The sequence below is a fragment of the Laccaria bicolor genome, genomic scaffold, assembly GCF_000143565.1.
Source record: "Laccaria bicolor S238N-H82 LACBIscaffold_19 genomic scaffold, whole genome shotgun sequence".
NCBI classification, from domain to species: Eukaryota; Fungi; Basidiomycota; class Agaricomycetes; order Agaricales; family Hydnangiaceae; genus Laccaria; species Laccaria bicolor.
Window position 1 is genome coordinate 655,696 of NW_001889890.1, and position 23,413 is coordinate 679,108.

General features: G+C 48.6%; 7 protein-coding genes across 7 annotated transcripts; 3 read left to right on the forward strand and 4 right to left on the reverse strand.

Annotated features, from left to right (window-relative positions):
* Positions 1 to 845: 845 nt before the first annotated feature.
* LACBIDRAFT_329051 (uncharacterized protein) lies at positions 846 to 4,887 on the forward strand (the record flags this gene model as incomplete). The annotated part of the gene is made up of 14 exons (XM_001883047.1): positions 846 to 1,002; positions 1,103 to 1,243; positions 1,321 to 1,348; positions 1,374 to 1,388; positions 1,639 to 1,660; positions 1,999 to 2,161; positions 2,268 to 2,376; positions 3,011 to 3,167; positions 3,313 to 3,373; positions 3,421 to 3,687; positions 3,715 to 3,796; positions 3,895 to 4,222; positions 4,272 to 4,540; positions 4,599 to 4,887. The coding sequence occupies 14 exons, from the start codon at positions 846 to 848 to the stop codon at positions 4,885 to 4,887; spliced, it is 2,088 nt and encodes a 695-aa protein (XP_001883082.1).
* Positions 4,888 to 5,952: 1,065 nt separating this feature from the next.
* Positions 5,953 to 6,937, reverse strand: LACBIDRAFT_329052 (uncharacterized protein; the record flags this gene model as incomplete). The annotated part of the gene is made up of 4 exons (XM_001883172.1): positions 5,953 to 6,128; positions 6,469 to 6,502; positions 6,551 to 6,717; positions 6,756 to 6,937. Coding segments are annotated over 4 exons (558 nt in total), but the record flags the coding sequence as incomplete, so codon positions are not given.
* A 235-nt stretch (positions 6,938 to 7,172) lies between these two features.
* NFA16201 (nucleosome assembly protein) lies at positions 7,173 to 9,181 on the forward strand. Its single transcript, XM_001883048.1, has 5 exons — positions 7,173 to 7,531; positions 7,583 to 8,075; positions 8,130 to 8,314; positions 8,364 to 8,489; positions 8,538 to 9,181. The coding sequence occupies exons 1-5, from the start codon at positions 7,175 to 7,177 to the stop codon at positions 8,649 to 8,651; spliced, it is 1,275 nt and encodes a 424-aa protein (XP_001883083.1). The 5' UTR covers positions 7,173 to 7,174; the 3' UTR covers positions 8,652 to 9,181.
* Positions 9,182 to 9,698: 517 nt separating this feature from the next.
* LACBIDRAFT_294708 (uncharacterized protein) lies at positions 9,699 to 11,784 on the reverse strand (the record flags this gene model as incomplete). Its single annotated transcript, XM_001883173.1, has 8 exons — positions 9,699 to 9,736; positions 9,763 to 10,506; positions 10,556 to 10,652; positions 10,681 to 10,730; positions 10,838 to 10,950; positions 11,044 to 11,378; positions 11,434 to 11,589; positions 11,641 to 11,784. 8 exons carry the CDS (start codon positions 11,782 to 11,784, stop codon positions 9,699 to 9,701), a joined length of 1,677 nt encoding a protein of 558 aa, XP_001883208.1.
* Positions 11,785 to 13,988: 2,204 nt separating this feature from the next.
* On the reverse strand, positions 13,989 to 15,470 carry LACBIDRAFT_300502 (uncharacterized protein; the record flags this gene model as incomplete). Its single annotated transcript, XM_001883174.1, has 8 exons — positions 13,989 to 14,099; positions 14,182 to 14,373; positions 14,431 to 14,604; positions 14,654 to 14,787; positions 14,843 to 14,910; positions 14,965 to 15,202; positions 15,256 to 15,325; positions 15,378 to 15,470. 8 exons carry the CDS (start codon positions 15,468 to 15,470, stop codon positions 13,989 to 13,991), a joined length of 1,080 nt encoding a protein of 359 aa, XP_001883209.1.
* Positions 15,471 to 19,820: 4,350 nt separating this feature from the next.
* Positions 19,821 to 21,558, forward strand: LACBIDRAFT_300503 (uncharacterized protein; the record flags this gene model as incomplete). The annotated part of the gene is made up of 3 exons (XM_001883049.1): positions 19,821 to 20,390; positions 20,444 to 21,084; positions 21,135 to 21,558. The coding sequence occupies 3 exons, from the start codon at positions 19,821 to 19,823 to the stop codon at positions 21,556 to 21,558; spliced, it is 1,635 nt and encodes a 544-aa protein (XP_001883084.1).
* Positions 21,559 to 22,411: 853 nt separating this feature from the next.
* LACBIDRAFT_329058 (uncharacterized protein) lies at positions 22,412 to 23,058 on the reverse strand (the record flags this gene model as incomplete). Its single annotated transcript, XM_001883175.1, has 3 exons — positions 22,412 to 22,596; positions 22,895 to 22,903; positions 22,935 to 23,058. The coding sequence occupies 3 exons, from the start codon at positions 23,056 to 23,058 to the stop codon at positions 22,412 to 22,414; spliced, it is 318 nt and encodes a 105-aa protein (XP_001883210.1).
* Between the last annotated feature and the right edge of the window lie 355 nt (positions 23,059 to 23,413).

The following is a 23,413-nucleotide window of genomic DNA, read 5'->3' on the forward strand; positions in this document are numbered from 1 at the left end:
ATATGTTGGATATGTAAACGCACGATTGTGTTGCCGAAATGCTTCCGTTACCTGCACAAAGCTGTGCATATGGATTTGGTGTACCGGGGTGAGCGGCTGTGAGCGGTCACCCTATGGCAAGTCTACGGTCATTACTTGGAGGCCGGCCTCGTTACCTCATGGTATGTAAAAGATCAAGGGATATCTGATGTCGCGGACTGTTGTATCCAAATTCGTGGGTCCTGTAGAGGAGAGAAATTAGTCGAGAAAAGGAAAAGTGAAGGGAATGTCGACGCGCTCTCGCCACAGGGCTTATCTTGTCATCAGAGATAGCTATGAAAAATCCTGCAGAAATTGTTCCCTGCACCCGACGTTATACCGAACCTTCGGAAAAAATAACTTCGTCCGAATAATAATATACATATGATGTCAATTGATGGGGGCCATAGTCGAAAGGTTGGAGGAGTTTCGAGTCATTACTACTGCTTGAAGTAGATCTCCCGTAACATAGGAGACCTGATTGTAGGGTCCAAAGAAGAGGAGAGAAGAGGCATAACCCCGCTTAAACTACGCTTGGTTGGGCATTCTGATAACTAGCGCCGACTCCTGGGTGCACAGGCGCTGACTCGGGTGCAGATCTAAATGATAGTTACCTTATTCAAGTGCTGATTGTCATTGTGACAGACCTTGATGGAAGGAAACAACCTCGTGCGTGCTTCGGTCTAGTTGAGGTCTAACCTGGATTGTACGCATGAAACGTGGTGTGTGAGTGTGGGTCATTGGTGGGTCACGCATTACAACGAGCCAGTTCACGAGGCCGCACGCGCCTAAAGCTTCCCCATCTGGGGGTCGTAACATTGAACGTGATGTCGGGTGGTTGCACTCACGAAAGGAACACTAGAGAGAAAACGCCACACCCATTAGCCCACTGGGACGCCAGGTATTTGAGTATTCTGGGGTGGTCTTGGAAGGGAGCCCCAGAGCAACGAAATAAGTGGGACATTCGCCATGTCCTCCCCGAACGTGGGTGTTGCCCAAGCAACAGCGCAAAAGTGATATGCCATTGAGGCAGCTCCTAGAACTTAGTTCGGGGGAAGCATCGCGCAAGAAATCCGGAAAACAGATGGACAGGATTCCTTACGTGTTACCTCTCAATTGACGCAGCTGCACATCTTCAACATAAACACTTATTCCTCATGCCTAGATGCTGGAATAAACACCCCATCTACGCTTGAAAACGGGATCCTACCTGGAATGGCGCCGTGTAAGAACCACGATAGACCAACCTGAGGGACCTCGAGAAAGAAAAAAGGCAAAAGCAGATATCCAGATCGTGTTCAGGTCACGTTGCAGAATTGAATAAATTAATGTAAGTGCTGTTGGGCAATGGACAGACGTAGGCGATCGCCGTAAGTGTATTTTGAGTGGCGATCGTGGATAGTGTACGTAGTGGGCGTAATGCCATATAAAGAGGTGGCTTGGCGCTGGGATCCAATGAGCGTCATAGCAAAAGAGGAGAGTAGAGAACATACGCCACACCTCTGCCAACGGTGCTGAGAGTTTTCACGCTGGAATCATCATTTCGCCCCATGTCCGCACCGCAACAATACCTCCAATGAACATCCCAATTCCAGTCACCAAACTGATATTTCCGGGCAGCTTTTCGGGTGCCAAAACTTCGGTGCGTATGAATCTGTTGCAATCCATCAGACTTGAAATTTTGACGAGACCAAAGACAAACCTTGAGAATGAAGACTCATTGGGGTCGTTTAACCTTCGCTGTTGAGGATGAGGAATGTACGCTGGTTGAGCTGAGGGTCCTGCACGGCGTGCCATCGTTGTTTGTTGGCAAGCAGCGAGGAGGAAGAATTTCTCGTGGAGAATTCAAACTCAGACTTACGTAAGCATAATGTTTAAAGGAGCTTGTTTGAGTTCCTCCCAAGTTCCTCCGCATCCACTATAAACGATTCCATCGCATCGGAGCATCTACTTTCTAGCCAACATATCTTCACGGAATAGTCAGTATCCAGCTCCGAACCAGCTGCTACCTACCTCTCTGAATATCTAGTATTTCCGAGACCAGATGATCGCCGGCCTTCAGCAAGTTTATTCAAGGCTTTATCAGGACAGAACTTGCCCATTGTTTCCCGAGAAATTCATCGCGCGCGCCGTTGGCTACTGGGTTAGCAACCCCAACTTATGAAGTCGTGAGGTTGCTCGTTTTGGCGTCACATTATTGGCGTAGAACGGCCCCTTTCGACCCACCCAAGAATTCTATCATTTCGTAGTGCTGGCCGACGTCTCACGCATTTTTACATTCCTCTCTACTCCAGGATGTCGAATGATTCGGTTTGAGAATACCTTTGCCGGTAGCAGATCCCGACTGTCCACGTTGAAGTAAGTAGTCCTCTATCTATTTCGCGGCTTGTGTTGCCTTGATCATTAACATTCGAGTTGCGGTTCATTGGGGAAGGTAAAATTACAATCGACAAAGAGCTCTCATACAAGTGAGGCATGTTTCCAACCCGTAGCTTGCCCAGCGTTGTAGCCTTCAGGCCTTCAGGCGTCATCATTCTTGGCAACTTTCTATCAAGAGGGCGTAATTTTTTCTGGTTTAGATTACGATGTTACGCATCGGAGATCTCTGGACAAAATGTTCCAGGGTTTCCACACTACTTTTTCTAGCACGATCGAGGAGCGGCTGACAAACGTGTCAGCCGCTCTCAAGTGCTGAGTGCTGAAGCACTGAAGCTTTCAAACGAATTGCAGAGAAAAATGATGGCTTTTTGTTCTCATATTGCACAAGATTACACATGGCCTCTTTTTTCGATTACAGTCGGACTCGCTTTACATCATGGAGCAGATCAGTTGTTGTGGTCACGTGATTGTGTCAACGACGCGTCGGACGAGACCGCGTGACGTCAACACGTCCATCGAAACCGATGACAAAAGTTCACTGCGCCGAACTCAATTGCCAACCTTTTTATAGCTAACCATTTCGGACCATCGCCGTCACTGGACGGTATCTCAGACTCGCCATGCCCATCTTTGCTCCCATATATCTGAGAAATCACCCCACTTGCCCCACCTCGCTCCCTTACCTACCCTCAGGACTCCGCCAAAAAAAAATTGTCCTTCGCACCCTTGATTATGCGTCTCTCGTTCCTTCCGGTTTCCCTCGTCCTACCGTTAGTATTTCTCCTTCCCCAAGCCATCGCCCAGGAGAGTCAAAATGCGACGTTCATCGAGGCTTTCATCAATGAACTGACCTCATTGGGTTTTAATCAACTCGCCAACGTCACTAAGGTGATAAATCAGACGACTGTTGGCCAGCAACTTCTCTCCCAGCTTTCAAATGGCACGTTTACTATCTTTGCGCCTACCGACGCTGCTTGTAAGTGTTTCGCATGTCTCTGACACCTGTCTCATGTCATTCGGCAGTCGCAAATCTGTCTTCAGACGTGGTCAATAACGTTACCACTCTCGCGGACATCATCTCCTACCACTTCGTAGAAGGACTTTTCCAGAATGTCTCATTCGTCAACACCTCCGCTAGCGCGAGCGGAAGCAGCAGCAGCGCATCGGCTTCTTCTACCTCTTCTTCCTCTGCCACAAGTTCTTCATCTAGCAGCGCTTCCACCGCGACTGCGACCAATTCCAGCATTCCGCAACTCTTTGCTGGGGTGTTTCCCAACGTTACGCTTGGCCGTACGTTGCTAAATGATACAAGCATAGTTCAGTTGGAAGGAAATAAGAGCCAGGTGTTAGCTTGGACGAGGAGCGGTGACAACGGAAACGTTACCATCTTAAATCAGGTGTAAGTCTTTTTCCTTGACTCACCCCCCGATTATTTCTCTCCCTCTTGTCTTCCAACCCCTTTAATCCAAGTATTCATACCGAGACTAACGGGTCCAGGGCTAACGATACCTCCAGCGGAAACGTCACCGTCTCGAACGCTACGGTGTTTGAAAATCTATTTATTAACGCCATAAATGCCGTCCTCACCCCACCAGGGAACCTCACTATTGCAGTCGCCGCCGTCAACGCAACAGCGTTCGGGACGCTCATATCTTCAGTGCAAGTAGCAGAGCCGAATGGCACGAATGTCTCTGCAATCGAATTCTTGCAGGGCGCACAAGGTATTACCATCTTCGCGCCAAACAACGCCGCCTTCAGCCAGGCGATCAACTCCTCGATTGCGTCTATCAACGCGTCTACCTTAGCGGACCTTATTTCAAATCATGTACGCAGTACTTTCCCTCTGCAAAATATTCATCTAATGATTTCGTTAGTACATCAACGGTACCACCCTGTATTCTCCAATTATTCAGGACATTGCCGCCAACTCCTCCGTGTTCAACTCAACCACGTTCAACGCCACTTCCGCAGGCGGGGAGCCCTTCACCTTCGTCACAAACTCCTCTGGTACTTTCGTCAATGGAGGGAACGGAACTTCGGCACAAATCGTGCGGCCAGACGTTCTTCTCGATAATGGGGTTCTGCACATTATTGACCAAGTCCTTTTCAACGATGCAACAAATGCGACAGCCGCTTCTGAGGCGTGAGTTTACTATCGCTTTCTCTTTCATCCCCCGTCTCTAACCCTTCTTGGTGTTTAGATTTAGCGCGGCGTCGTCACTCGCGGCCATTAGTACGACCGAAACCTTACCTATCGGTTTTACCTCCAGCTCTGCGACCTCAACGTCGTCTGCTGTCTCATCGTCCTCCGCGGCGTCCTCAGCCACCTCTTCTTCATCCACCGTTTCAAGTTCGACGACCTCCACGTCTGCCTCCGCCACTGCTTCAGCGTTCGTCCTCGCTTCAGGCTCTGAAAAATTTGGGGCCAGCTTCGGATTAGCCCTCACTTTTGTTCTAATTGTCGGATCGGGAGCTTGGTTGTCGGCGTAACACGTAGGAAATAATATATCGACATCTCACTCTTTTCTCGGCGATAGCCATAGCAGACTCACCGCATCTTCCTTTATTAAAGTGTAGACGAGAACAAAAATACGAGTGAAAATATCGTCTTCAAAATAAATTCTCAAGTTTACGGTCTCCTACTGTCATGTCGGGAAGATAGAAATCAAAATGTCTGCGCATATCAGCAATTACTGAAGCATGTCAGTTGATTATGGAGACATACACGGGATTATATGATTATACATGGTCCTGTAATCATCGAAACTCTTCAGTAATTACAGGTATGCCTTTTTCGATTTTTCCGACAAAATCTGCCCATCGAAGCTTTGATGGTGGTTGACTCGGAAGGCGGTTTTCTCTACCAGCCGCAGGGCTGCTTTATCTACTATTTCTCTGATGGGGCATACTCACTTTTTTGTAACGTTTCTGGTGTCCTAGCCGTCGGTATCTTGACTGTCAAACGCCTGGCCCAAAAATATCAATTTTTGGTGATTTTTAGCCAGACGCTTTGTGGGGATTTTTATCCGGACTTCGACAACCAAAATTATCCGGACGCTGGCTGAGGCATCTGGCCAAAATCTGACCAAAATCTATCCCGACAGTTCCAAAGGCAGACCCGAAAACTTGGCCCAGCTTTTTTTATTTGGACGAAGATCAGGCATCTAAGGGAGCTTCGAGGGTCGTAGAAAATTTAATGTAGATATACTTCTTTTGAAGGGCAGCACAAGCAAATATCTGGCTGGTCTTCAATAAGTAGGTCATATCCATGAATTAGGAAATTCATCCGACATCAAAATGCATATGGGGCTTGGCCAGGTTGCCAAGATTTGCGACTAAAAGCCAGATGCGAAAAAGAGAAGCCCTATCTTCCCGGTGCCACTTCCTGGTTTATTTTGCATAGTAAAGATATTTGAGATTTGAACTCACATAGAAGGAACTTGGACGAGGAGAAGATTATTTCTTTCGGAAAACTCCCGTCATCGATGGTAATTCAAGTCGTCAAGGCATCGATTTTGATATTTCGGTTACTTTGCGAGACACGTGAAGGCTCTACTACGTTCTAGCGTTAGCATTGAGCTGGCACGGACCACTTAGCCATCCGAATCGTAACCGACAAAGGACCGGACGACCATTTGTGATAGTAGTGATCATGTTTTCTGAAAGAGACTCCTTCGAGTTTCCTTTGTCTAATTGAAGTCCTGAGGGGGGGTATTGTAGCGCATTGAGGCCTGGAAATATAATAATTAGCTCCAGTATTCTAGATGTAGATGGATCGAATATATTGTGAATGAGAATAAATGATGGAAACGGCCAATGTGCATAATCAGGAAGACGTTGCACTTCCACGTAAAAATCAGTTGATCACTTTCCGCCGAAAACCTTATTTCTTAAAAAGGAGCGTCATCATGTGATGTCGGCCCAAAGCCCGCACCCAAACGCGTATCGCGCGAACTCATAAGTACCCGAGTACATCTTCTGTGAAATAAGTGGTTGCTTTTGCAGTTTTGGCGCCAATATATTTCTAATATAAAGAATATTTACAAGGGAGTGAGTACAGTAACTACCTACGGCAATCCAAAATAGCAAATCTGAAATACCTATGCTACTAGAGCAACATCTTGTAACGGCGGGGAAGTAGTTGGCCACATACCAGTCGCGACTTGGATCCCCTAGCTTCCCAGCCCCACCATTTCCCACCTGGAGGGGCGCCATCCCACGCCCTGCCATGTGTATCGCGTCGTGGTCGCTTGTGCTGGAATTCACCTGACCCGTCGTTGGTGTCGGACTTGCGTGAATGGATGGGGCAGTGTCCAAGTCCTATCATGCGCGTTGGGCGGTCAATTTCTTGTCTTCACTGCTGGCAGCTTTTGTCGTCGACGGCGTGGTTGGGCACTCGGCGTTGGAGTCATCGTTTTCGCACCCTCGCTGGATGTGGTTGGCGTAGTCGAGGTTTCTGTTTGTGATACCGACGTTGGGCAGATTTTCGGTTGCAGGATTTGTCGCGTTGGACTTGAGACGGGTTGACGGGCGCGAGATTCTGAAAGGGATGGTATAGGTTTGATATAGGTGTGGTTTAGTTGCTGGTTTGTGAGCGTGGGCTTGGGCGTCGTTCCCACAGGTCATGTGAGGTTTGACCATTTCGGGAATTAAGGTTTTCGGCGGAATCTCAAAAGTGGTAAAAATCACGCTGATCGTATTTGGACTCCGCTAAACTCCGCTCGAACTTTGTCCACAAATTATACCACTTTTTCTTTGTTCTTCCTCGCCGTCCACAATGTCGTCCAACCTCAATATTACCGGCTCGAACATCACGGCGCCGACGCCCCAAAATACGCCCTTGAACCAGGCACCTATCGCCCTGGGACTTTCAAGACCAACGGTCCCAGACATCACTGAAGATAACGAGCAAGATGAGGGCGATGGGGCAGACGTTGATCTCGGCGCTGTGCAGACCCAGATGCTCGGCATGGTCCACGGAAGGCTCGCTGAACTTGTTGGCAAGAGCTCCGGGTACATCGAGAGTCTTCCTGTCGAAGTAAAGCTCAACATCGAGGGGCTCAAGGGTATCCAGGTCAAGCAAAACGAGCTGCAGAACCAGTATAAGCGCGAGTGTCTCGAACTCGAGAAGAAGGTAAGCTGCGATTGCCTTTGATCCGTATCTTTTTCCAACCCGCTCTTACAGTACCTTGGCCTCCAAAAACCTTTGTATGAACGCCGACATGCGATCATCTCTGGTACCGCTCAACCCACAAGGGAGGAGCTCGATTCGGGCGAGCAATACTCCATCAAAGAGGATGAAGAGTATACCCCCTTGCCGAAAGACGTCGCCCCCTCCGCTGAGGGCATTCCTCACTTCTGGCTCACCGCACTCCGAAATCATATCGCCCTCTCCGAGCTGATCACAGATCGCGATGTGGAAGCCCTCAAGCACCTTGTCGATGTTCAGCTCGCATATCTCGACGACAAGGCAGGCAAGCCAGGCTTCAAGATCCTCTTTATCTTCAGTGCCAACGACTTCTTCGAGAACGACGTCCTCGAGAAAACTTATCTCTACCAAGAAGAGGTCGGATATTCTGGTGATTTCGTCTACGATCGTGCCATCGGTTCCGAGATCAGGTGGAAAGAGGATAAAGATCTCACAAAAGAGTTTGAGATCAAGAAGCAGCGGAACAAGAGTTGGTCTTTTCTTTTTATGCCATCCCTGCCACTCACCCACTCATTACTGTTAGACACCAACCGCACGCGTCTCGTCCGCAAGGCCAAGCCTACAGAGTCCTTCTTCAACTTCTTCACTCCTCCCATCCCGCCATCCGAAGAGGCTATCGAGAATGGTGACTTTGAGGATGAGGAGCTGGAAGAGATCGAGGAGAAACTCGAGGTAGACTACCAGATCGGCGAGGACATCAAGGAGAAGGTATCTTTCTTTGCCAATCGACTCAGCATCCGATTCTAACTCCCTCTAGATCATTCCCCGAGCAATCGATTTCTTTACCGGCAAAGCGCTAGAATACGAAGGCCTCGACGATGACGATGATGATGCGTTTGAAGATTTGGATGACGATGATGATGAAGGGCAGTTTGATGAAGATGTATGTCCCGTTATCTCGTTTATGCTGCTTAATCTAATTTCCCCCTAGGATTCGGAATCGGACAACGATGTCCCTGTTCGTCGCCGCGGCCCACCAAAAGGCCGCGGAGGCGCCCCTGCAAACGCGTCGAATGTTAACCCGGAAGAGTGCAAGCAGCAGTAAGCTCACTGCTGACGCCGGCCCATTGCTTCCTCCACCGACGCACACATAAGTGCTCAACATTATCCCGCCCATTTGTTCAATCCGTTTTGCCTTGCCCCACTATCACCTGCTTCCCATCTTGTTCAACCATGCTTCTCACCCTGGCAATTCGCTCTCATGGCGACTCTCCAAACTATCATCCATCACCCACCTAATCCCTGAAACCAAACACCGCCTTCCTTCAATTTATGCACGCCCCTCCACCGTCATTCATTGCTTTTCTGTTTCCGTTGCTTTCCACTCGCCTAAATCTCAGTCCTTTCCAAACATTCTTACTTACGCCGCTGCCCCCTCATGTCAGAGTCATATATATACACTACCATACGTATTACCTGAAGCTCCGCCGTCCGAAACTCCCTCTTGTATTTTCTATCTCTTCCTTCAAATCTTTCTTTTGGGAAAGGGCGTGGGTTTGAAATATCTTGTGAATGTCTTCGTCGACCCGCAACGTGTTGTAAATTATATAATAGTAGCGTTATACGATGGGATGCATCCTTCTCAACCAATACTTACGGCCCAGAATGACATGAATTGACGTCTTTCTACTCCTTATAATCTTTGCCTATGGCCGACTGGCAATGTCATATCACAGGTCCTATCATCAGTATGGGGAACTAATTGTTCCTCATTGGAACTGCTATGCACAATATTCGGACGATGTCGATGAAACTACCTGTTGACACAACTCCACCTCCGCTACATGCTGAATGAGTTTGTTGGAACATTCAATTAGTGGGATCACGTACTGACTGGTACGACTGACAAGGTGGTTGTATCAGAACATGTATAGCATAGCGTCATCATGAGCAACCTACAGCCCTTCATCCCAGAGGAGTTTACCGCATCGTATGCATCGTAAACTGGGTAATTTTGATATCAACATTTCATGTGCTTGGTTTGGAGAAACATGTACCTTTGCCCGAAGATTTATTTGGCCTATATGCTCGAGGTGTTATTATGCCATTTGTCGTTAGAACCTCCCCTTTGGCAATAGAGAGCCACGACGGATCAGCGGTCGATCGGTCTAGGAGACTTGGAGGTAAGCACTTTACCAAGGAATTGCGTCACTCACCACATTTGTATTTTGATTTGACCCGATACTCCTGCGGGGCGTCTACTACAAAGGCCATGGGATTGTCACCGGCGCAACCTGGGTAGGGGTGCTTTAGAAACCGTAACCGAGTCTTATCCCTCATCGGAGCTTCACTGTTCAAAACAGCAAAAAGTTGCGACGTTGCAGAAGATAAGGAAGATATGCCCTCCATTTTCAATAAGCAGGCTTTGACCGAAGCGACTGTATGGGGAGGTGCAATAGCAAGTGGATCAAAACGGCCCATGGAGCTGTCACCTTTCTTGAATGCCATCTTGGAAGGAATCTCCTCCTTCGTCGAATAAAGGCGGTAGTAAACTGCCCAAAGAATATATAAGAGTAAATTGTTAGCGGGTACTAGAAGAATGATGAACTTGCCATAATTGGGACTCGATTGAACGTGAGGAACCTTGAGAGGGTTCTTTTGTTTCACAACGACCGACCTGTCCGAGTGAACGACCAACGCCACTGGATCAAGCGCCGATACTCCAGGACCAGAGGAGCCAAGGAGGGATATTTGTGCGGCTTCGTTCATCGCTTTCTTGTCCGAGAGGGACGCAAACAAGCAGGATTCTGCGCTCTCAAGGACACCTTCGATATGACACAAATAATTTTTAAGTGACGTGACGGTATGAGGCGGGACAACAGATTTGGTGAGGATTCGGCTCTCGTTGGGGTTGTTGGTAGCAATCCCGCCGTCGTTTACATAATAGACACGATAGTGCACTTGACAATTTTCAGATGCAATGTGATACGGGGAGGCGGTGAAACTTACAGTAACGATGCCCTTTCGCCTGTATCGTGCCCCGTAGCCTCTGCGCGAATCGCGTGATATTGGTGGTTCCCTGACGTCGCTTGAGTTGATAAGAAATCTGGTATGATGATAATCGTACTACGTACAGTTGCCCTCTGCACCGTGACATTGTCAGCCTCCACGTCTTTATACCCGTCTAGACTGGGATTGGTCACATTGCTACCATCGAGAACGGAGCTAGACATGACGCTGTGAGGGTAAGTAGGACCAGTGTATTTCGGCCTTTGTTTGCCGCGACCTTACATATGCTGTGCTTGCTCCGATCATGGAGGTAGGAGGGAAAGTCCGGAGCTATGATCGAAATCAAGGCTGTTTGTATACAGTGATCCTTCTGCACAAAATTTACCAGGAAGGAGCTGGAGGACGGTCGTTTGACAAAGGAGGTGGTAAGAAAAGGGGGGTATTCAGACTTTGCCTTGAAATTTCACTGACTAAGTATATACACAGACTATCCAGTGTCGTCCGCACTCCCTTGGCCTAAGTCCTCTGCGATTTGATGTTCAAAGAGCCTATCAAAAAATTCCAGCTCCAGCCGCTCCTTCCCCTCGACGCTTCCCCAGATCTCTTGTCTCGACAGATCGAAGCCACCATCACTAAACGCATCCTCGTAGTCCCAGGTTGGCTCTCCCGCACCTTTCACATGTTTCAGAACGCCCTGCAGGAAATGGTCGCGGAAGAGTTCGTCCAGCGGGCGGATTGTCGGGTTCACAATATGATCAAGGCGAAGGGTCAAACCGTGCACATCGTCTAAGCCATTGATGAATCCGGTGATGCGATGATTGTCCTAAAGTTTGGGAATTCACATCGTAGACGAGACATCATAAAATTAGGGCACTCACGTCAGGGTTGACACCAAACTCATAATTATCCCACATATCACGCAGGTCACTTCGTAACATGATCACATTTTGCACAGAGTCAATTTTTGAAGAACCACCAACGTCCGATGCAGGTGCGGTATCGGTGACGAGGTGATGGAACTGTTTGCTTACCCACTGGAGAGCCGAGGAACATTAGTCAGTGACCAAGCGACTAGCTAAACTCACTTCATCAACGTGGGCACGAGGAAATATGTGGGCGGCCCTCAGTGGACTCCATGTAGCGAATCTCTGTCCCGTGACCAAGCATTTCCCATCCCTCTCTCGTGTCCGGTTACAGTAGTGTTCCCGCTGTGCATTACTTTTAGACATCCCGAGCTGGTGTGTCAGAATGGGTGGGTTGGCGAATACGTGCTCTCTCTTCGGTCAGAGTAACTGGTAAGGGGCTGCCGTCTGGAGCGCCGTGAATACGTTGTCATAAACCTGAAACGGAGGTTACGTACCTTCTCGAAGCAGGATATAGTCTCCTGTTATCTCGGAATCAAGCGACCGCTGCCTCCGTGACGGTTTAGACTGGTTTCGTAGAAATCAAAGACCGCCCACTGCTGCCCCGTCTGGATGAAAGATTTCAACCACAACGAAAAAGTGCTCCAAGAGACTGAACCATATTGCCAGAAGCCTGGAATCCGTGAGCAAGGTCTGGCGATGTGGTCGATGTCTCACCCGCAATCACGTTCCCGTCGAAATCGTGCAATATCACGTTACGTCTCGGTAGAAGGGACATCAAAAATGGCTACCTGCGGGCGAGGACGTCTACGACGGAGCTTTGTTGTAGTCTTTAGCTTTCGGTGGAATCATCGGTCGCAATGGGTTGGTGATAACCAAATGTAAACAAAAGTGAAAGCCGCAAGACGCAGCGTTAAAGATGTCACAACACCCGCAATGGAAGCAGGGACGGAGTAACGATGATAATTCGCATCATGAGCAGCTATTTGACGACACTTGCTGCCGTCAAAGGGAAAGATGGTTCGAGGCGGTGGCTTTTTGTCTGTGCCAACTGGGCTGCTGTGGCCGACCCTTGTCTCTGTGAAGAGTCCATCCAGGTAGAGTCCTTAAACCTGTCGTGTTGGGTATCGCGGTACACTGTGAATGGCGATGGGTTAGAGCTTTCCACACTAAAGATCGGTTCTGATCTACCAACCTAAACGCAACTGCGGTTGGCCTTTCGAGGTTGCCTGACGTGAGTGGCTCGTGATGTACCTGCCAAGCTCTCTGATTAACGTCACCAGGACTCTAAAATCTATGTTGCCTACCTTCTGCCTGTCAGGACCAAAGTCCTTGAAGTTCTGGTCCAGATTGGGTCCAGAAAAGAACTGAGACTTTGAGCTTGGTCAGTCCTTGCTTCTCAAACGCCGGGTGCTCTTTGGTTGTTATGAACATTGAAGGATGCCTTGCTGGCCAAGTCTCGTTGTAGATGCAGCGGCAGTCTACCTAAGCGAGGGGCTCGCGGAGTTCAGGCCTCAGGGATCTGCGTTTTTGCAGGTTCGACTTCCGGCAAGCTGCTTACAAGAGCAGGCAGATGCGGAACATGCCCTCCTGGGCCATGAGGTCGAACGCGCCCTTCCGAGCAGACGGAGACGGGAAGACGGTGGTTTGAAGCTTGCCCAGAGTGGACAAGATATACAACATGTGGACGAAGTGGGGTAAATGGGCCGCACCGTTTACGGGCCTGCCAGGGCGCGCATCTTTGAAAGGGGGAGCTGATCATACTACCCATACCATTGAATACCAGAATATTCGCGTTCTGGGTGTTGAAACCGTGTGCTTCGACCTGGGGGGACGATCAAGAATCGTACAGCGAAGCCGGTGTGATAACTCACCATTAATTCGGCCGTAAGTTGAATAAGGTGGACCCATAACCTTCACAATCTTCCGGCGCCTTCACCTCCTCCACCAATTCAACTGTTCCAACATTTTCCGGGTATCGAAGGAGCAAGAACTGCAGATTGAGGTTGCCACCTAGCTTCCTCCGGTTGCGAGGACAGAATTCGGAGTTGACCATCCCTCGTCCATCTCTACATCTGACCACGCGTCAATCCCAGCTTAGCACCTTGAGAAATCTCTGGAGGTTCTAAGAAACAGCGAAAACGCGTCCGTAATCGAGCTGACGCGGTTTCAAGCCTCATTTGAGTTGCGAATCTTGTTCAAGTCGCCAGCCTCGAGTAGCACAAATTAGAGCCTGCATTCGGCATGAACGATCGTGGCGCGTACGCGAGAACGAAGCCTGGTCACCGGCATCAACGATGTCGGGCTAAGGCCTGGAGAATGAATAGGAGGGAGTAGCCTGAGCCGCGAAACGAAGAGAGGGATTGTGAGTCGGAGTCCGCCGAAACTATGGAACTTCCCACCACAGAAGCCTGCTAGGGATTGAATAACAGACGACGGGTTTTCATATATCACCAGTGTAGTTGAGTATGATTTCCTTCAAACGAAAATGTACAATTCAAAACGATTCTCTACAGATTCTCTATCAATGCAATGTTCGTCAACTGATACATAAATCCTCTCAGCGCGAATCATGCAGTGGCTTCCGTAGGAACTTCGGCCTGAGGCGTGAGGCGGACCGCGTGTCTTCGGAAAGTGGGGCTGAAGTCGGGAGTCGCGGAGTGTGCAGTGACGCGGTTGTCCTGGGGAAAGAAGGACATCAGCAATCCGAGAGGCAAATGGAGAGGCAAAGAACGGGTGAAAGCGAAAAAGAGCGTCACCCACCCAAACAACGACGGTACCAGGCTTGTAAGTCGCTCTGATGTGGAAGTCGGCACCTTTAGCAAGGTGGTCAAAGAGGAACTTGAGAAGGTACTCGGACTCTTCCTGCTTGAATCCGACGATGTGTTTAGTGAATCCTTGGTTGACGTATAACGCCTTCTCGCCCGTAACAGGGTGAACTCGAACGAGCGGGTGCTGAGGGTAGTATTAGTACCATAGTACACGTGTAGGTGAGCAAGAAGGGAGGCATACCTCGGTCTCGATGGGCTCTCTGCGGACGGGACCATCACGGCGCCGGGAAAACTCTGCTTGGGGAACGCCGCTATGGACCGCACGCAGGCCCTCAAGGCGTTTCTTGAACTCGAGCGACAGGCGGTTATAAGCTTCGACTTGGGAAAGGAACAACGTGTCGCCACCAGTCTCGGGCTATAAAGCAAAGTTAGCCTTGCAGTAAAATGCCCAGAACGTGGCGGACCTGGTCCAGGATGAAGAAGAACGTAGCGCCAGGCGGCTGCTTCTCATAGGAAACGTCCGAGTGCCAACTGGTCTGGTTGATCTTGTCTCCGCCTAGATACTCCTGAAATTTGTCATGCTGCGCATCACGATACACTGTGAATGACGTGGGTTAGAGTTTTGCTGATAGAAAAATCGATTGTGCACTTACCAACGTGGAATTCTGGATAGCCTTTCACGTTGCCTGACGTGGGGTGCTTCTGAATAGGTCCAAAGTGCCTATTAAGCTCTCTCATTAGCGTCGGTCAGGCATTTATAAGTTTATGGGTCCACCTGGTGATTTCAATCTGCCTGTCGGGAGAAAGGTCCTTGAAGTCCTGGTCACGGAAAAGAAGGACTTTGCGCTCGGCAGCGAACAATGCAAGTTCGTCCAGTCCTTCCTTGGACAGTTCGGAGATCTGGACCCCGGTAACTTCAGTCCCGAGGTATGGGCTTATGTGCTGGACTTTGACGTCGAGATTAAGAAGATTCGGCTTCGCTGGATTGGCGCGTGTGCCAGGGTCAACGTGATCTATTGGAGAGTTTGAAAACATAACAATCGTCTTGGGTATGTGAGGAACTTACCGAACAATTCGGTTGGAGGGAATTTCTCGTCATTGTCGTAGTAGGGGTAGTAAAATGGGTATGAGGGACCCTGCCCGCAAAAAATCAATGACGTCAATGAAGAGAGAGAAAATAAAGCGTACATCAGCTTTCAAATCTAGATTTGCCACTTTTGTGGCGACTTTCTGGACAGTCTGGGCTGTAACAGAGTCGAGTTGAGCAACGGAGGGGGCCATAGCGAGAGTGGAGAGGATTTCCAGAGATGAGAGCGAACTTGTGGTCTTTCAAGACCGTTCTGACGAGCTTTTATAGTCACAGACGATGCGTGCCGGCGAGAATGCCATCCGAAGCAATATTTGCACTTGAGAGCGCAATCAAGAGAAGTGATAAGGGCGGCGCATCAAGCACGCCTTAACAGGGTATCTGAATGTCTTTTTCAGCGTTCGGACGTCAGATGATGTACTCCTGCCTTTGAAATAGGCGATTTCGATTATTAACGCACCAAATGACGCACTCAGAAGTCGTGATTGCGCGAGGCAGGGGCCTCTCCACTTCCAGGTACGAGTCGGCTATACTTCCGTGCTCGTAATTCCATTCTTGTGGACATATCTTGCTCTGATTAGCCACTAGGCGCGATGCCAACACGATACCTTCGAGCGGAGAGGTGGACAAGTTGAAGTATCTTTGTTTGGTTCAAACCGCAATTTCAAATAGGCCTCAAGCTCATCACGTGACTGACCATCTCTTTCGTCCGCACGTCCATGAATGAAAGCGCTGCGCCAGGTCTGTCGCCATTACAGAAATACTTCAATGGGTTACGAATGCGTTTAATTTTTGATAGTCTTAAAAGTCCGCCACCGATCTTCGCCCTGGTCTTCTACCGCTCTAGATCTTCAACAGCTTTTGCTGCCATCGATATCACTGCCAGTTACAAAGAAAGTCACATTGGATGGAATGATTGTCTTGAAGTAACCCTCTTACCCGAACAATAGGTAAATCAATTTTCTCCCCCGTCCGTCGGACATTTGATTAGGTAGGTTTTCTGCAAATGTCGAGTCAGGCCAAACGACTGGTCGCATGGGGAGCCTAGACTTTCAACAAGCCATCTCGGGCCTTCTGAACCATATACCTTGCGAATTGAATGGTATATTCTACAGCGGAGCAGGTTACTGCAGTTTTTGATCCATTCGGCTCCTTACACGGTGCGTACGCGCATTCCTATGAAAGATTACCCCTTCCATATTTTCGACTTCATCTCAACTGAACGTTGGACCCCTATTCATGCATATAAACCACGTTCTGTACTTACCTTCCACACATGTGTGTATACGCGGTGAGCGGTTACGTTCGGGCCAATGTTGTGGTACGGTTTACGCTTCATAAATACAGGCGCAGCGGAAGCTTTTGCTATACTTGTAAAGTGAATTCCAGGAGGTTGTGATCGCCTGTGATCGCTTGCGATCTTTCGATCGAGAAATACCAGGATATATGTCGTCATACGCGGGGTGTAGTTCATGCTAGATAAGAAATATATTGTTGAGATAAGTTGGATAAGACCCGTATATAAATTTTTATTTTGAGCTGCGGCGATATCGCCCCGACAACGCTGCGCAGACCAAAACCAGACGCGTATTTCCAGTAGTATGACTATCTGTTCGATAAGACTTCGGTCCGTAGATGGAGCAAGTTGCACCGAAATGGGACTGACCCGAATTTGGGCAGTTATAATTTTCAAGTAGCGATGTTTAGAATTAACACCGCCCCGAATTCTCAAAGCCTTCAAGTGTGAAAATGATATGAATACTCATTGTCGCCATTTTTTCTCGATCTTGGAATGCGCATGTGTGTCTTTCGTGAGCGCCGAATCTAAAAAAAAAATAAGCTGAGCTAAAAATAGACAATTGCTACATTTTTGTTTCCTTTCTTCCTGTACTCTGGATTGTCGTGCTAACAAGTCAGGTTTGAAAGAGCAGAGACCACACTTGTAATTTTTTTGTCACTGATCAACTCTTGCGGTCAAGAATAAACACAGGCTTCGTTGAAAAAGAGCTGCTACCGTGAGCATCACAGTTCAGCGCTCAAGATATACTCTTGACATTCGTCTGCCAACCAGGACCATCGGACGGTTACGTTATCCCCGTCAATTGCGGCGCGTTGTGAAAGTAATATTCATTATTGTCAGACAATTCTCGAATACTTTTCTGAGGACAGCGGTAGTAACTCTGAAACTCATTATTTCTCTGCAATGCGTTGTTTGACATCCTCAATCGAAATGCCATTCAAAGTTGCCACTAGACCTCAAAAGTATTCATTTATTACCTTCTTTTTCAGCTTATCTCTACAACTCCAGTGTCACGTTGCTTTCGTTTCTTCGCTGCCGTTGTCGCGGTCTTGCGTTAACAAGCACCGCATAGTCGCGTCGATGTTTTTCACTATCATCCCATCCCAACGTCCGTCAAAGCAGTTTTTAAGTATTCCAGTTGGCTCTACCAGAATTGATGCTGGTTAGGTTACGTCACTGTGTCAAACTAAGAATCCAGCATTGATAAAGTTCTAAAGCCACCACGCGTTTAGATTCAAATCGAGACCGTAGCTTTTGGATTTAAGCAAGCCGGCGGCATTTATGGGGTAGATGCACGGCGAGCTCCTCTATAATTTTTGGAAACAACATTGCGATTACCATTCCGCGACGACAGAAGATTTTTCAACGGGGACCTGAGCAAGTATCTCGTGATCTCAGTCCATTCATCGGCTCGCGGGAAGTCGCTTCTCATATAATCTTGTATTTTTTTCCAGCCCTGATATGGCGTTTCTTCAACGTTAAATTAGGAACGGCGCATTTCAAACCGAGAGAGAAATATGCAAAATCAACTTCGTTTTAAAAAAGGCCTTTCGCGACAATCCGCTGTCTTTCTCATATTAAATAAGAATGGGAGATTTATGCGACGCAATCGAACGTCGGTTACCTACCCAGATAGGCGAGATCTCTAGCGTAGAAATCTAACCCACAAAACGCAAAACGCAAGGAAAAAAGATCTTGGATAATGGAAGCGCGATGGAGATCTCGGACCTCGTTCACAAACAGAGATTCTAAATTCGTACGTGATACGAGCCTGTGTAGGTTTGCAAGGAATCGGTGGGTAAAATGTCGAAGTCGCGCCCCAAAACTGAAGAAATTGAGGTTTCTTCTCTCTGGGTAAGCAGCCGAACTAGCCGGTCACGGTCAAACCTTACCAAGAAAGACGCGGTGACTTCCTGGTGAATCAAGACAAATTTTAAATGTCGGCTTGTAAACTTATAAACGAGGCCGACGTTACAACTCAGTAGCCAACGAGTGGCTGGGACCAGTAATATTTTAAACCCTTCCCACTCGAACAAATAAACTATTATGCTCATTTTGCGAAAGTGCGAAATGAAAAGGGGAAAAGCCGAGGTTAAACCTCCCCGCACTGGCAAATACTAGGTGATTTCACAGAGGACCTCCGCCATTGTAGTATCTAGGTCTAGAAATACAAAGTGACGCTGAGTTTGTGTTCACGCGTCGATACGACCTTGGGAGGCGAACCCAGAAGACGGTGGTAAATCAAAGTTAAGATTCAAACTCTATAATTCCATACGCAGTTTCCTTTCCTCTTTGTGCCAATAGATGATATGGTTTGTATTGCCGGAGAGCCGGTGACCACTCGCCAAGTTTTGATCGAAGGGCGTATTCCAAATCTGGATCAAAGGTGAATGGCAAAAATGAGCACCTATGAGCACTCAAGTACTCAACGCCCTACGAGCCGCTACCTTATAAGGAAAATGGAGTTAAACGATAATTCCTGTTGGTATTCAATTTTGAATAAAAGGGACAACTGTCCACAGAAATCAATCCCTGCGGAGTTATGAGATTTTTGAAGAAAATAATTTGGATGAACGCATAGCTAAGTGGTCGCCTTTCAAGATGGAGGGAAGATTTTTGATTCCCATTTTACCCTGGAGAAACGTTGCAGTCGATACATTGCAAGATTGGAAAATTGATTTCAATGTCATCAGTCATTCGTTCATATACCATCAAAGCGAGAGATATGGTTTTGTTTAGAGCCTATAGATGTATTTTTAAAACCAAAACGTCAAGTTTACCGCGGAGGTTGAATTTGTCAGCAAGATCTAATTTAGTTGCCGCGGCTCTGAAAGTGACCAGAAATAGCACTGTGTTTTCTTCCGTTTACTGCTTGGGCATTCAATTCATCCTTGAGCTCGTTCCTCAAACGCAGCAAAATATTTGTTAGATACAATATTACTCGTTGATGCACGCCGTTCCAAAGAGAATGATTGATTGATGGCACTCAAAATTCAGCGCCTGTTGAGGTAAACGAGGGCTCCAGTGGCTTCCGTCCTCCGTAGCTCCTTTTTCTCTCGGACGGACACTCGATCATTATATAGATCGGTGGCCTTCCGGAGGCTCGGCCCCTGCAACCTGAACATACACTTACATCAGGCGCTGTCAAAGCCAAAACCCCACGTTTTAATTCAATGCCCAACTCACCGTTTTCATAAAGTTCTCCTCTCCCCTCTCCCCCTGCACCACAACTCAAAACCCTGGGATGGCTTTTCAGCTCCTCGACGATCTATCCGCGTCGGTGCAGTATGAGAACCTCTACCCACACTCATACTCCCCTTCTGGCCCGCAGGATAATATTACATCCAACGTCGAACTCCCTCCATCTGGGTACACATCTCACAACTCGAATCAGCACTCATCGGCATCACGCCCCGGCACTGAATTTATCAGAGGAGAATGTGGTGAGAATCGCCCCTTTGACCATTACGCAGTCAACTCGCACGGCCATCACGCCTTGTACCCAGTTGGACGGCCCCAAATAGACGATGCACCTCGTTCTGCTCCCCACCACAGCCATTCACCACAGAGCTGGCCGCCGTATGAAGGCACAACCATGGGTATGTCGGTGCTGTATGATTCATTTCCTAGCCCCTCTCCATTTCCGCCACCCCGCCTCTCACCACCCCCACTTCCCATGAACGGTGGACTGCAACACGCGAGGACTTTAGCAGGATCTCTAGATCCCGCAACTGGTATATTCTATCGTACTCCGGAGCATCCACGACTGCGAACAGCGCAGGCATGCGAGAAATGCCGAACGAGGAAGGCCAAAGTAAGGTGGATTCTTATGCAAAGATCTTCGCTTACTGTTCTTCCTATCGACAGTGCAGCGGAGAGCACCCGTCTTGCAAACGTTGCGCCACCAGAGGCCTTATCTGTGAATATGCTAAAGAGGGTCGAGTGCGTGGACCGAATAAACCGAAGTCGAAGTCGAGTATTTCAGCTCAAGCTGAGGAAGCCAGACCCGGTTCTCGGGGCAGGACGTTGAGTACGAACAGCAGCGCAGAGTCAGATCATAGAGATGCCGTCCCAGCCGCCATGAACACCACGCACGAACAACAAGGAGGCCCCCGATACTCCCAACATCGTCACTCGCTCTCATTAGGAGAACATAGGCGCAGTCGACCTCGACCCCCTAACCTGCAACTAGAGACATCTTCGAATCATTTAAGACTTGAGCGACCTCTAACGAGTGATTTCCAAGAAAGGGAGCAGAGATCGCACACGAATTATCAGCAACAGCCTGGCTCTATCAAGAAGCTGCCCCCCAGACTATCAGACTCGGAACGAGATGCATTTCTGTCGTCGCAGGCGCCATTTCGAGGAGTGGTCTCATCCGCTCCTATATCCACGAGATTCCACCCGAGACCAGGAGAACACCCTCCTTTGTTTACGCCATCCCCTTTTCACGAGCGGGGTCAGCATCGAGACGATTGTTTTAGGGTCCAGGATGAATCCGCAATGACGTGAGTTGTTTTCAACCCCCGTTGTGAAATTTTCTCATTGCCTTGACAAGCGACCCGCAGTTTTTCGGAGAAACTTCGCCGCCTGTGAGTGCTAGCAGGAGCACAAGTACCCTTGGCTCTCCTATGGAGTCGTCTTCGTCTATTGCACATTACAACGCTCGCGGTGAGCGCCTCAACTTCAGTCTCGACGCCATGCAGGGTATGGGGCCAGGGCCGGCGGGCGGGCAGCTGCCGTTAGACCCGTTTTGGTTTGAGATGCACGCAAATCCTCGATACGGCAACCAGATCCCCGGGGAGGGAGGAGTGGATAGCCATAGAAGCCCGTATCAAGGATTGCCTGGGGAGGCAACAAGGGATTTGAGGAGCCAAGAAATTTCGTCAGCAGCTCCGCCAGGAGATCCGCATAGCGCCGCAGGATCTACTGCTACTCACCTCGCGGTGCATTACCCTCAAGGAAATCTCCAAATCTGCTGAGGGGAAATAAAATAGCCACCCCATTCTCTTCTTTTCCCCCGTGTTTGATTTTTCCGTTGCCCGACGGGTCGCGCCACAGATGGTCAGCACTGTATTATTATGTATCGGCGGCGCCAACCGACTCTCTTTCCTGTTCTATGTCTTCTCGCAATTTTCGTCGAACCCACCACCTTCATAGGCGATTAGAGTACGGACGATAACTCGGACATGAACTTTAGCTACTTACTTGCCATTAGGCCGAGGCTTCGGCTTTACACTCTCATTAATTTTCGCTTTTTAGAATTGAGGATATATTCGCCCTGGGAGGTTGGCTTGAGTAATCAAATTTCGGCAGGGAAAGGGATTTACTTTATTAAAAAGCGCACTGCTGACGAGATTCTCGCAGCGATGGAGGAGGCAGCGGTTGGTACTATTCTTCGCCACTGAGTCATTGAGGCTCCTCGCTGGGGTAAGACTCTCTTCTCAGCGATGCTTCGACCCAAAACCATCATGATAAGTTCCGCTTCTCGTCGATTTGAGGATTTTGGACCTGATACTGCGAGGAATAATACGTGTGGGGGTAATCTGTGACAGAAGACCGACCCACCTGCGATTTGGCACCTGGCGTGTCTCAATATAAGCCCTTCTTCGCTTTTTCTGGCGAATAGATCGATTTTCTTGGTAATAAAAATCATTAGCACCAGGATTGCCAACTCGGCGTGCAATCCTGACAAAGATTGTGCGATTTGAGTGGCCTAAATGTTACCGATATGGCCGCAAAGGCCGATGAGTCCCGGACTCCGTGTGATTATGCGAGTACACGATTTTGCCGGCGCACTTGAATTAATTTTTACTGTTTGGATTCTTTCCAAGATTAAGTTCGAGGAGGGTGGAAGAGTGGATGTAGGACTCGAGGACTCCTCGTTGGCTGCCTGTAAGCAAGTTCGCCGATCAATATTCTTTCCATTTCGCGACTTCTAGCCTTTGTAGAGACAGCCAATTGAGTGACCGAGCTGATGTCGGTGCCGCAAATTTCGGCGGTTTCGTTAATCAACGTAGCTGTTCAAAGTCAATCCACAGTAAGACAAGATGATCCACCTCAGGAAAAACTGATGAGTCCTTCGTGCCCACTGCCCAAAGGATAATTGTCATGTTAAGGGCCTAAGAAGATGCGAGATGGAGGTTCATCTGCGTAATATGGCTGCTCCTGAGTTTAAACGGGGAACAGGAGTCGCCCCGTTCTTTCACATGAACAGTGCAAGCAGGTAATTCAGCAAGGAACTCCTGAGGACGCGTGGCGAGATGGAAGTTTAACGATTCCATGAGCATGAGTTGGGACAAAAGGATTAAAGCTTACCGAGGTGAGCTGGGGGCTACAGAAGACAATTTATACTTACAGCAATTCGCCTTTGCCAGAGCCCAACTCAGATGATCCAAGACCGACCGAGAGTTGAGAACTAAGAATAGCAAGCCACCGGTCCGGTAGAACAACTTGTTGTCGTAGCTTATGACCTTGACCATTTTGGGCTAACCCCCTCCTGAGCGGGAGTAGCAGTCTCCCACTCTTACCGCCAACGGACTACGCGGCCGGATGAGTAGTGAATGGAATATGATTTGGGGAGGGATTCTGCTGATGGGAGATACCGAAAAATTCGCGAAACCTCCTCGAGGGTGGGCAAGTCTTTGCTACTTTCCGTTTTCAAGACGAGAGGAATTCGACGAAGAGGCCTTTCGTCGTCACTTGTCAGATACTCTGGCTCGCTTCAAAACGCCAAATGTTGAGGCGTTGATTTGGGATGATTGATGTTGATGAGCGCAAAATCACGTGCCTGACTTTCGCGATGTTTGTGCACACCTGATTCGCAAAACAGAAATG

Excerpts from the sequence above, each read along its gene's own strand:
- NFA16201 (XM_001883048.1), top strand. The coding sequence starts at position 7,175 with ATGTCGTCCAACCTCAATATTACCGGCTCGAACATCACGGCGCCGACG. Across the intron at positions 8,076-8,129 it reads CAAGAAGCAGCGGAACAAGA|ACACCAACCGCACGCGTCTC; the intron begins GTTGGTCTTTTC and ends CATTACTGTTAG. Across the intron at positions 8,490-8,537 it reads AAGGGCAGTTTGATGAAGAT|GATTCGGAATCGGACAACGA; the intron begins GTATGTCCCGTT and ends ATTTCCCCCTAG.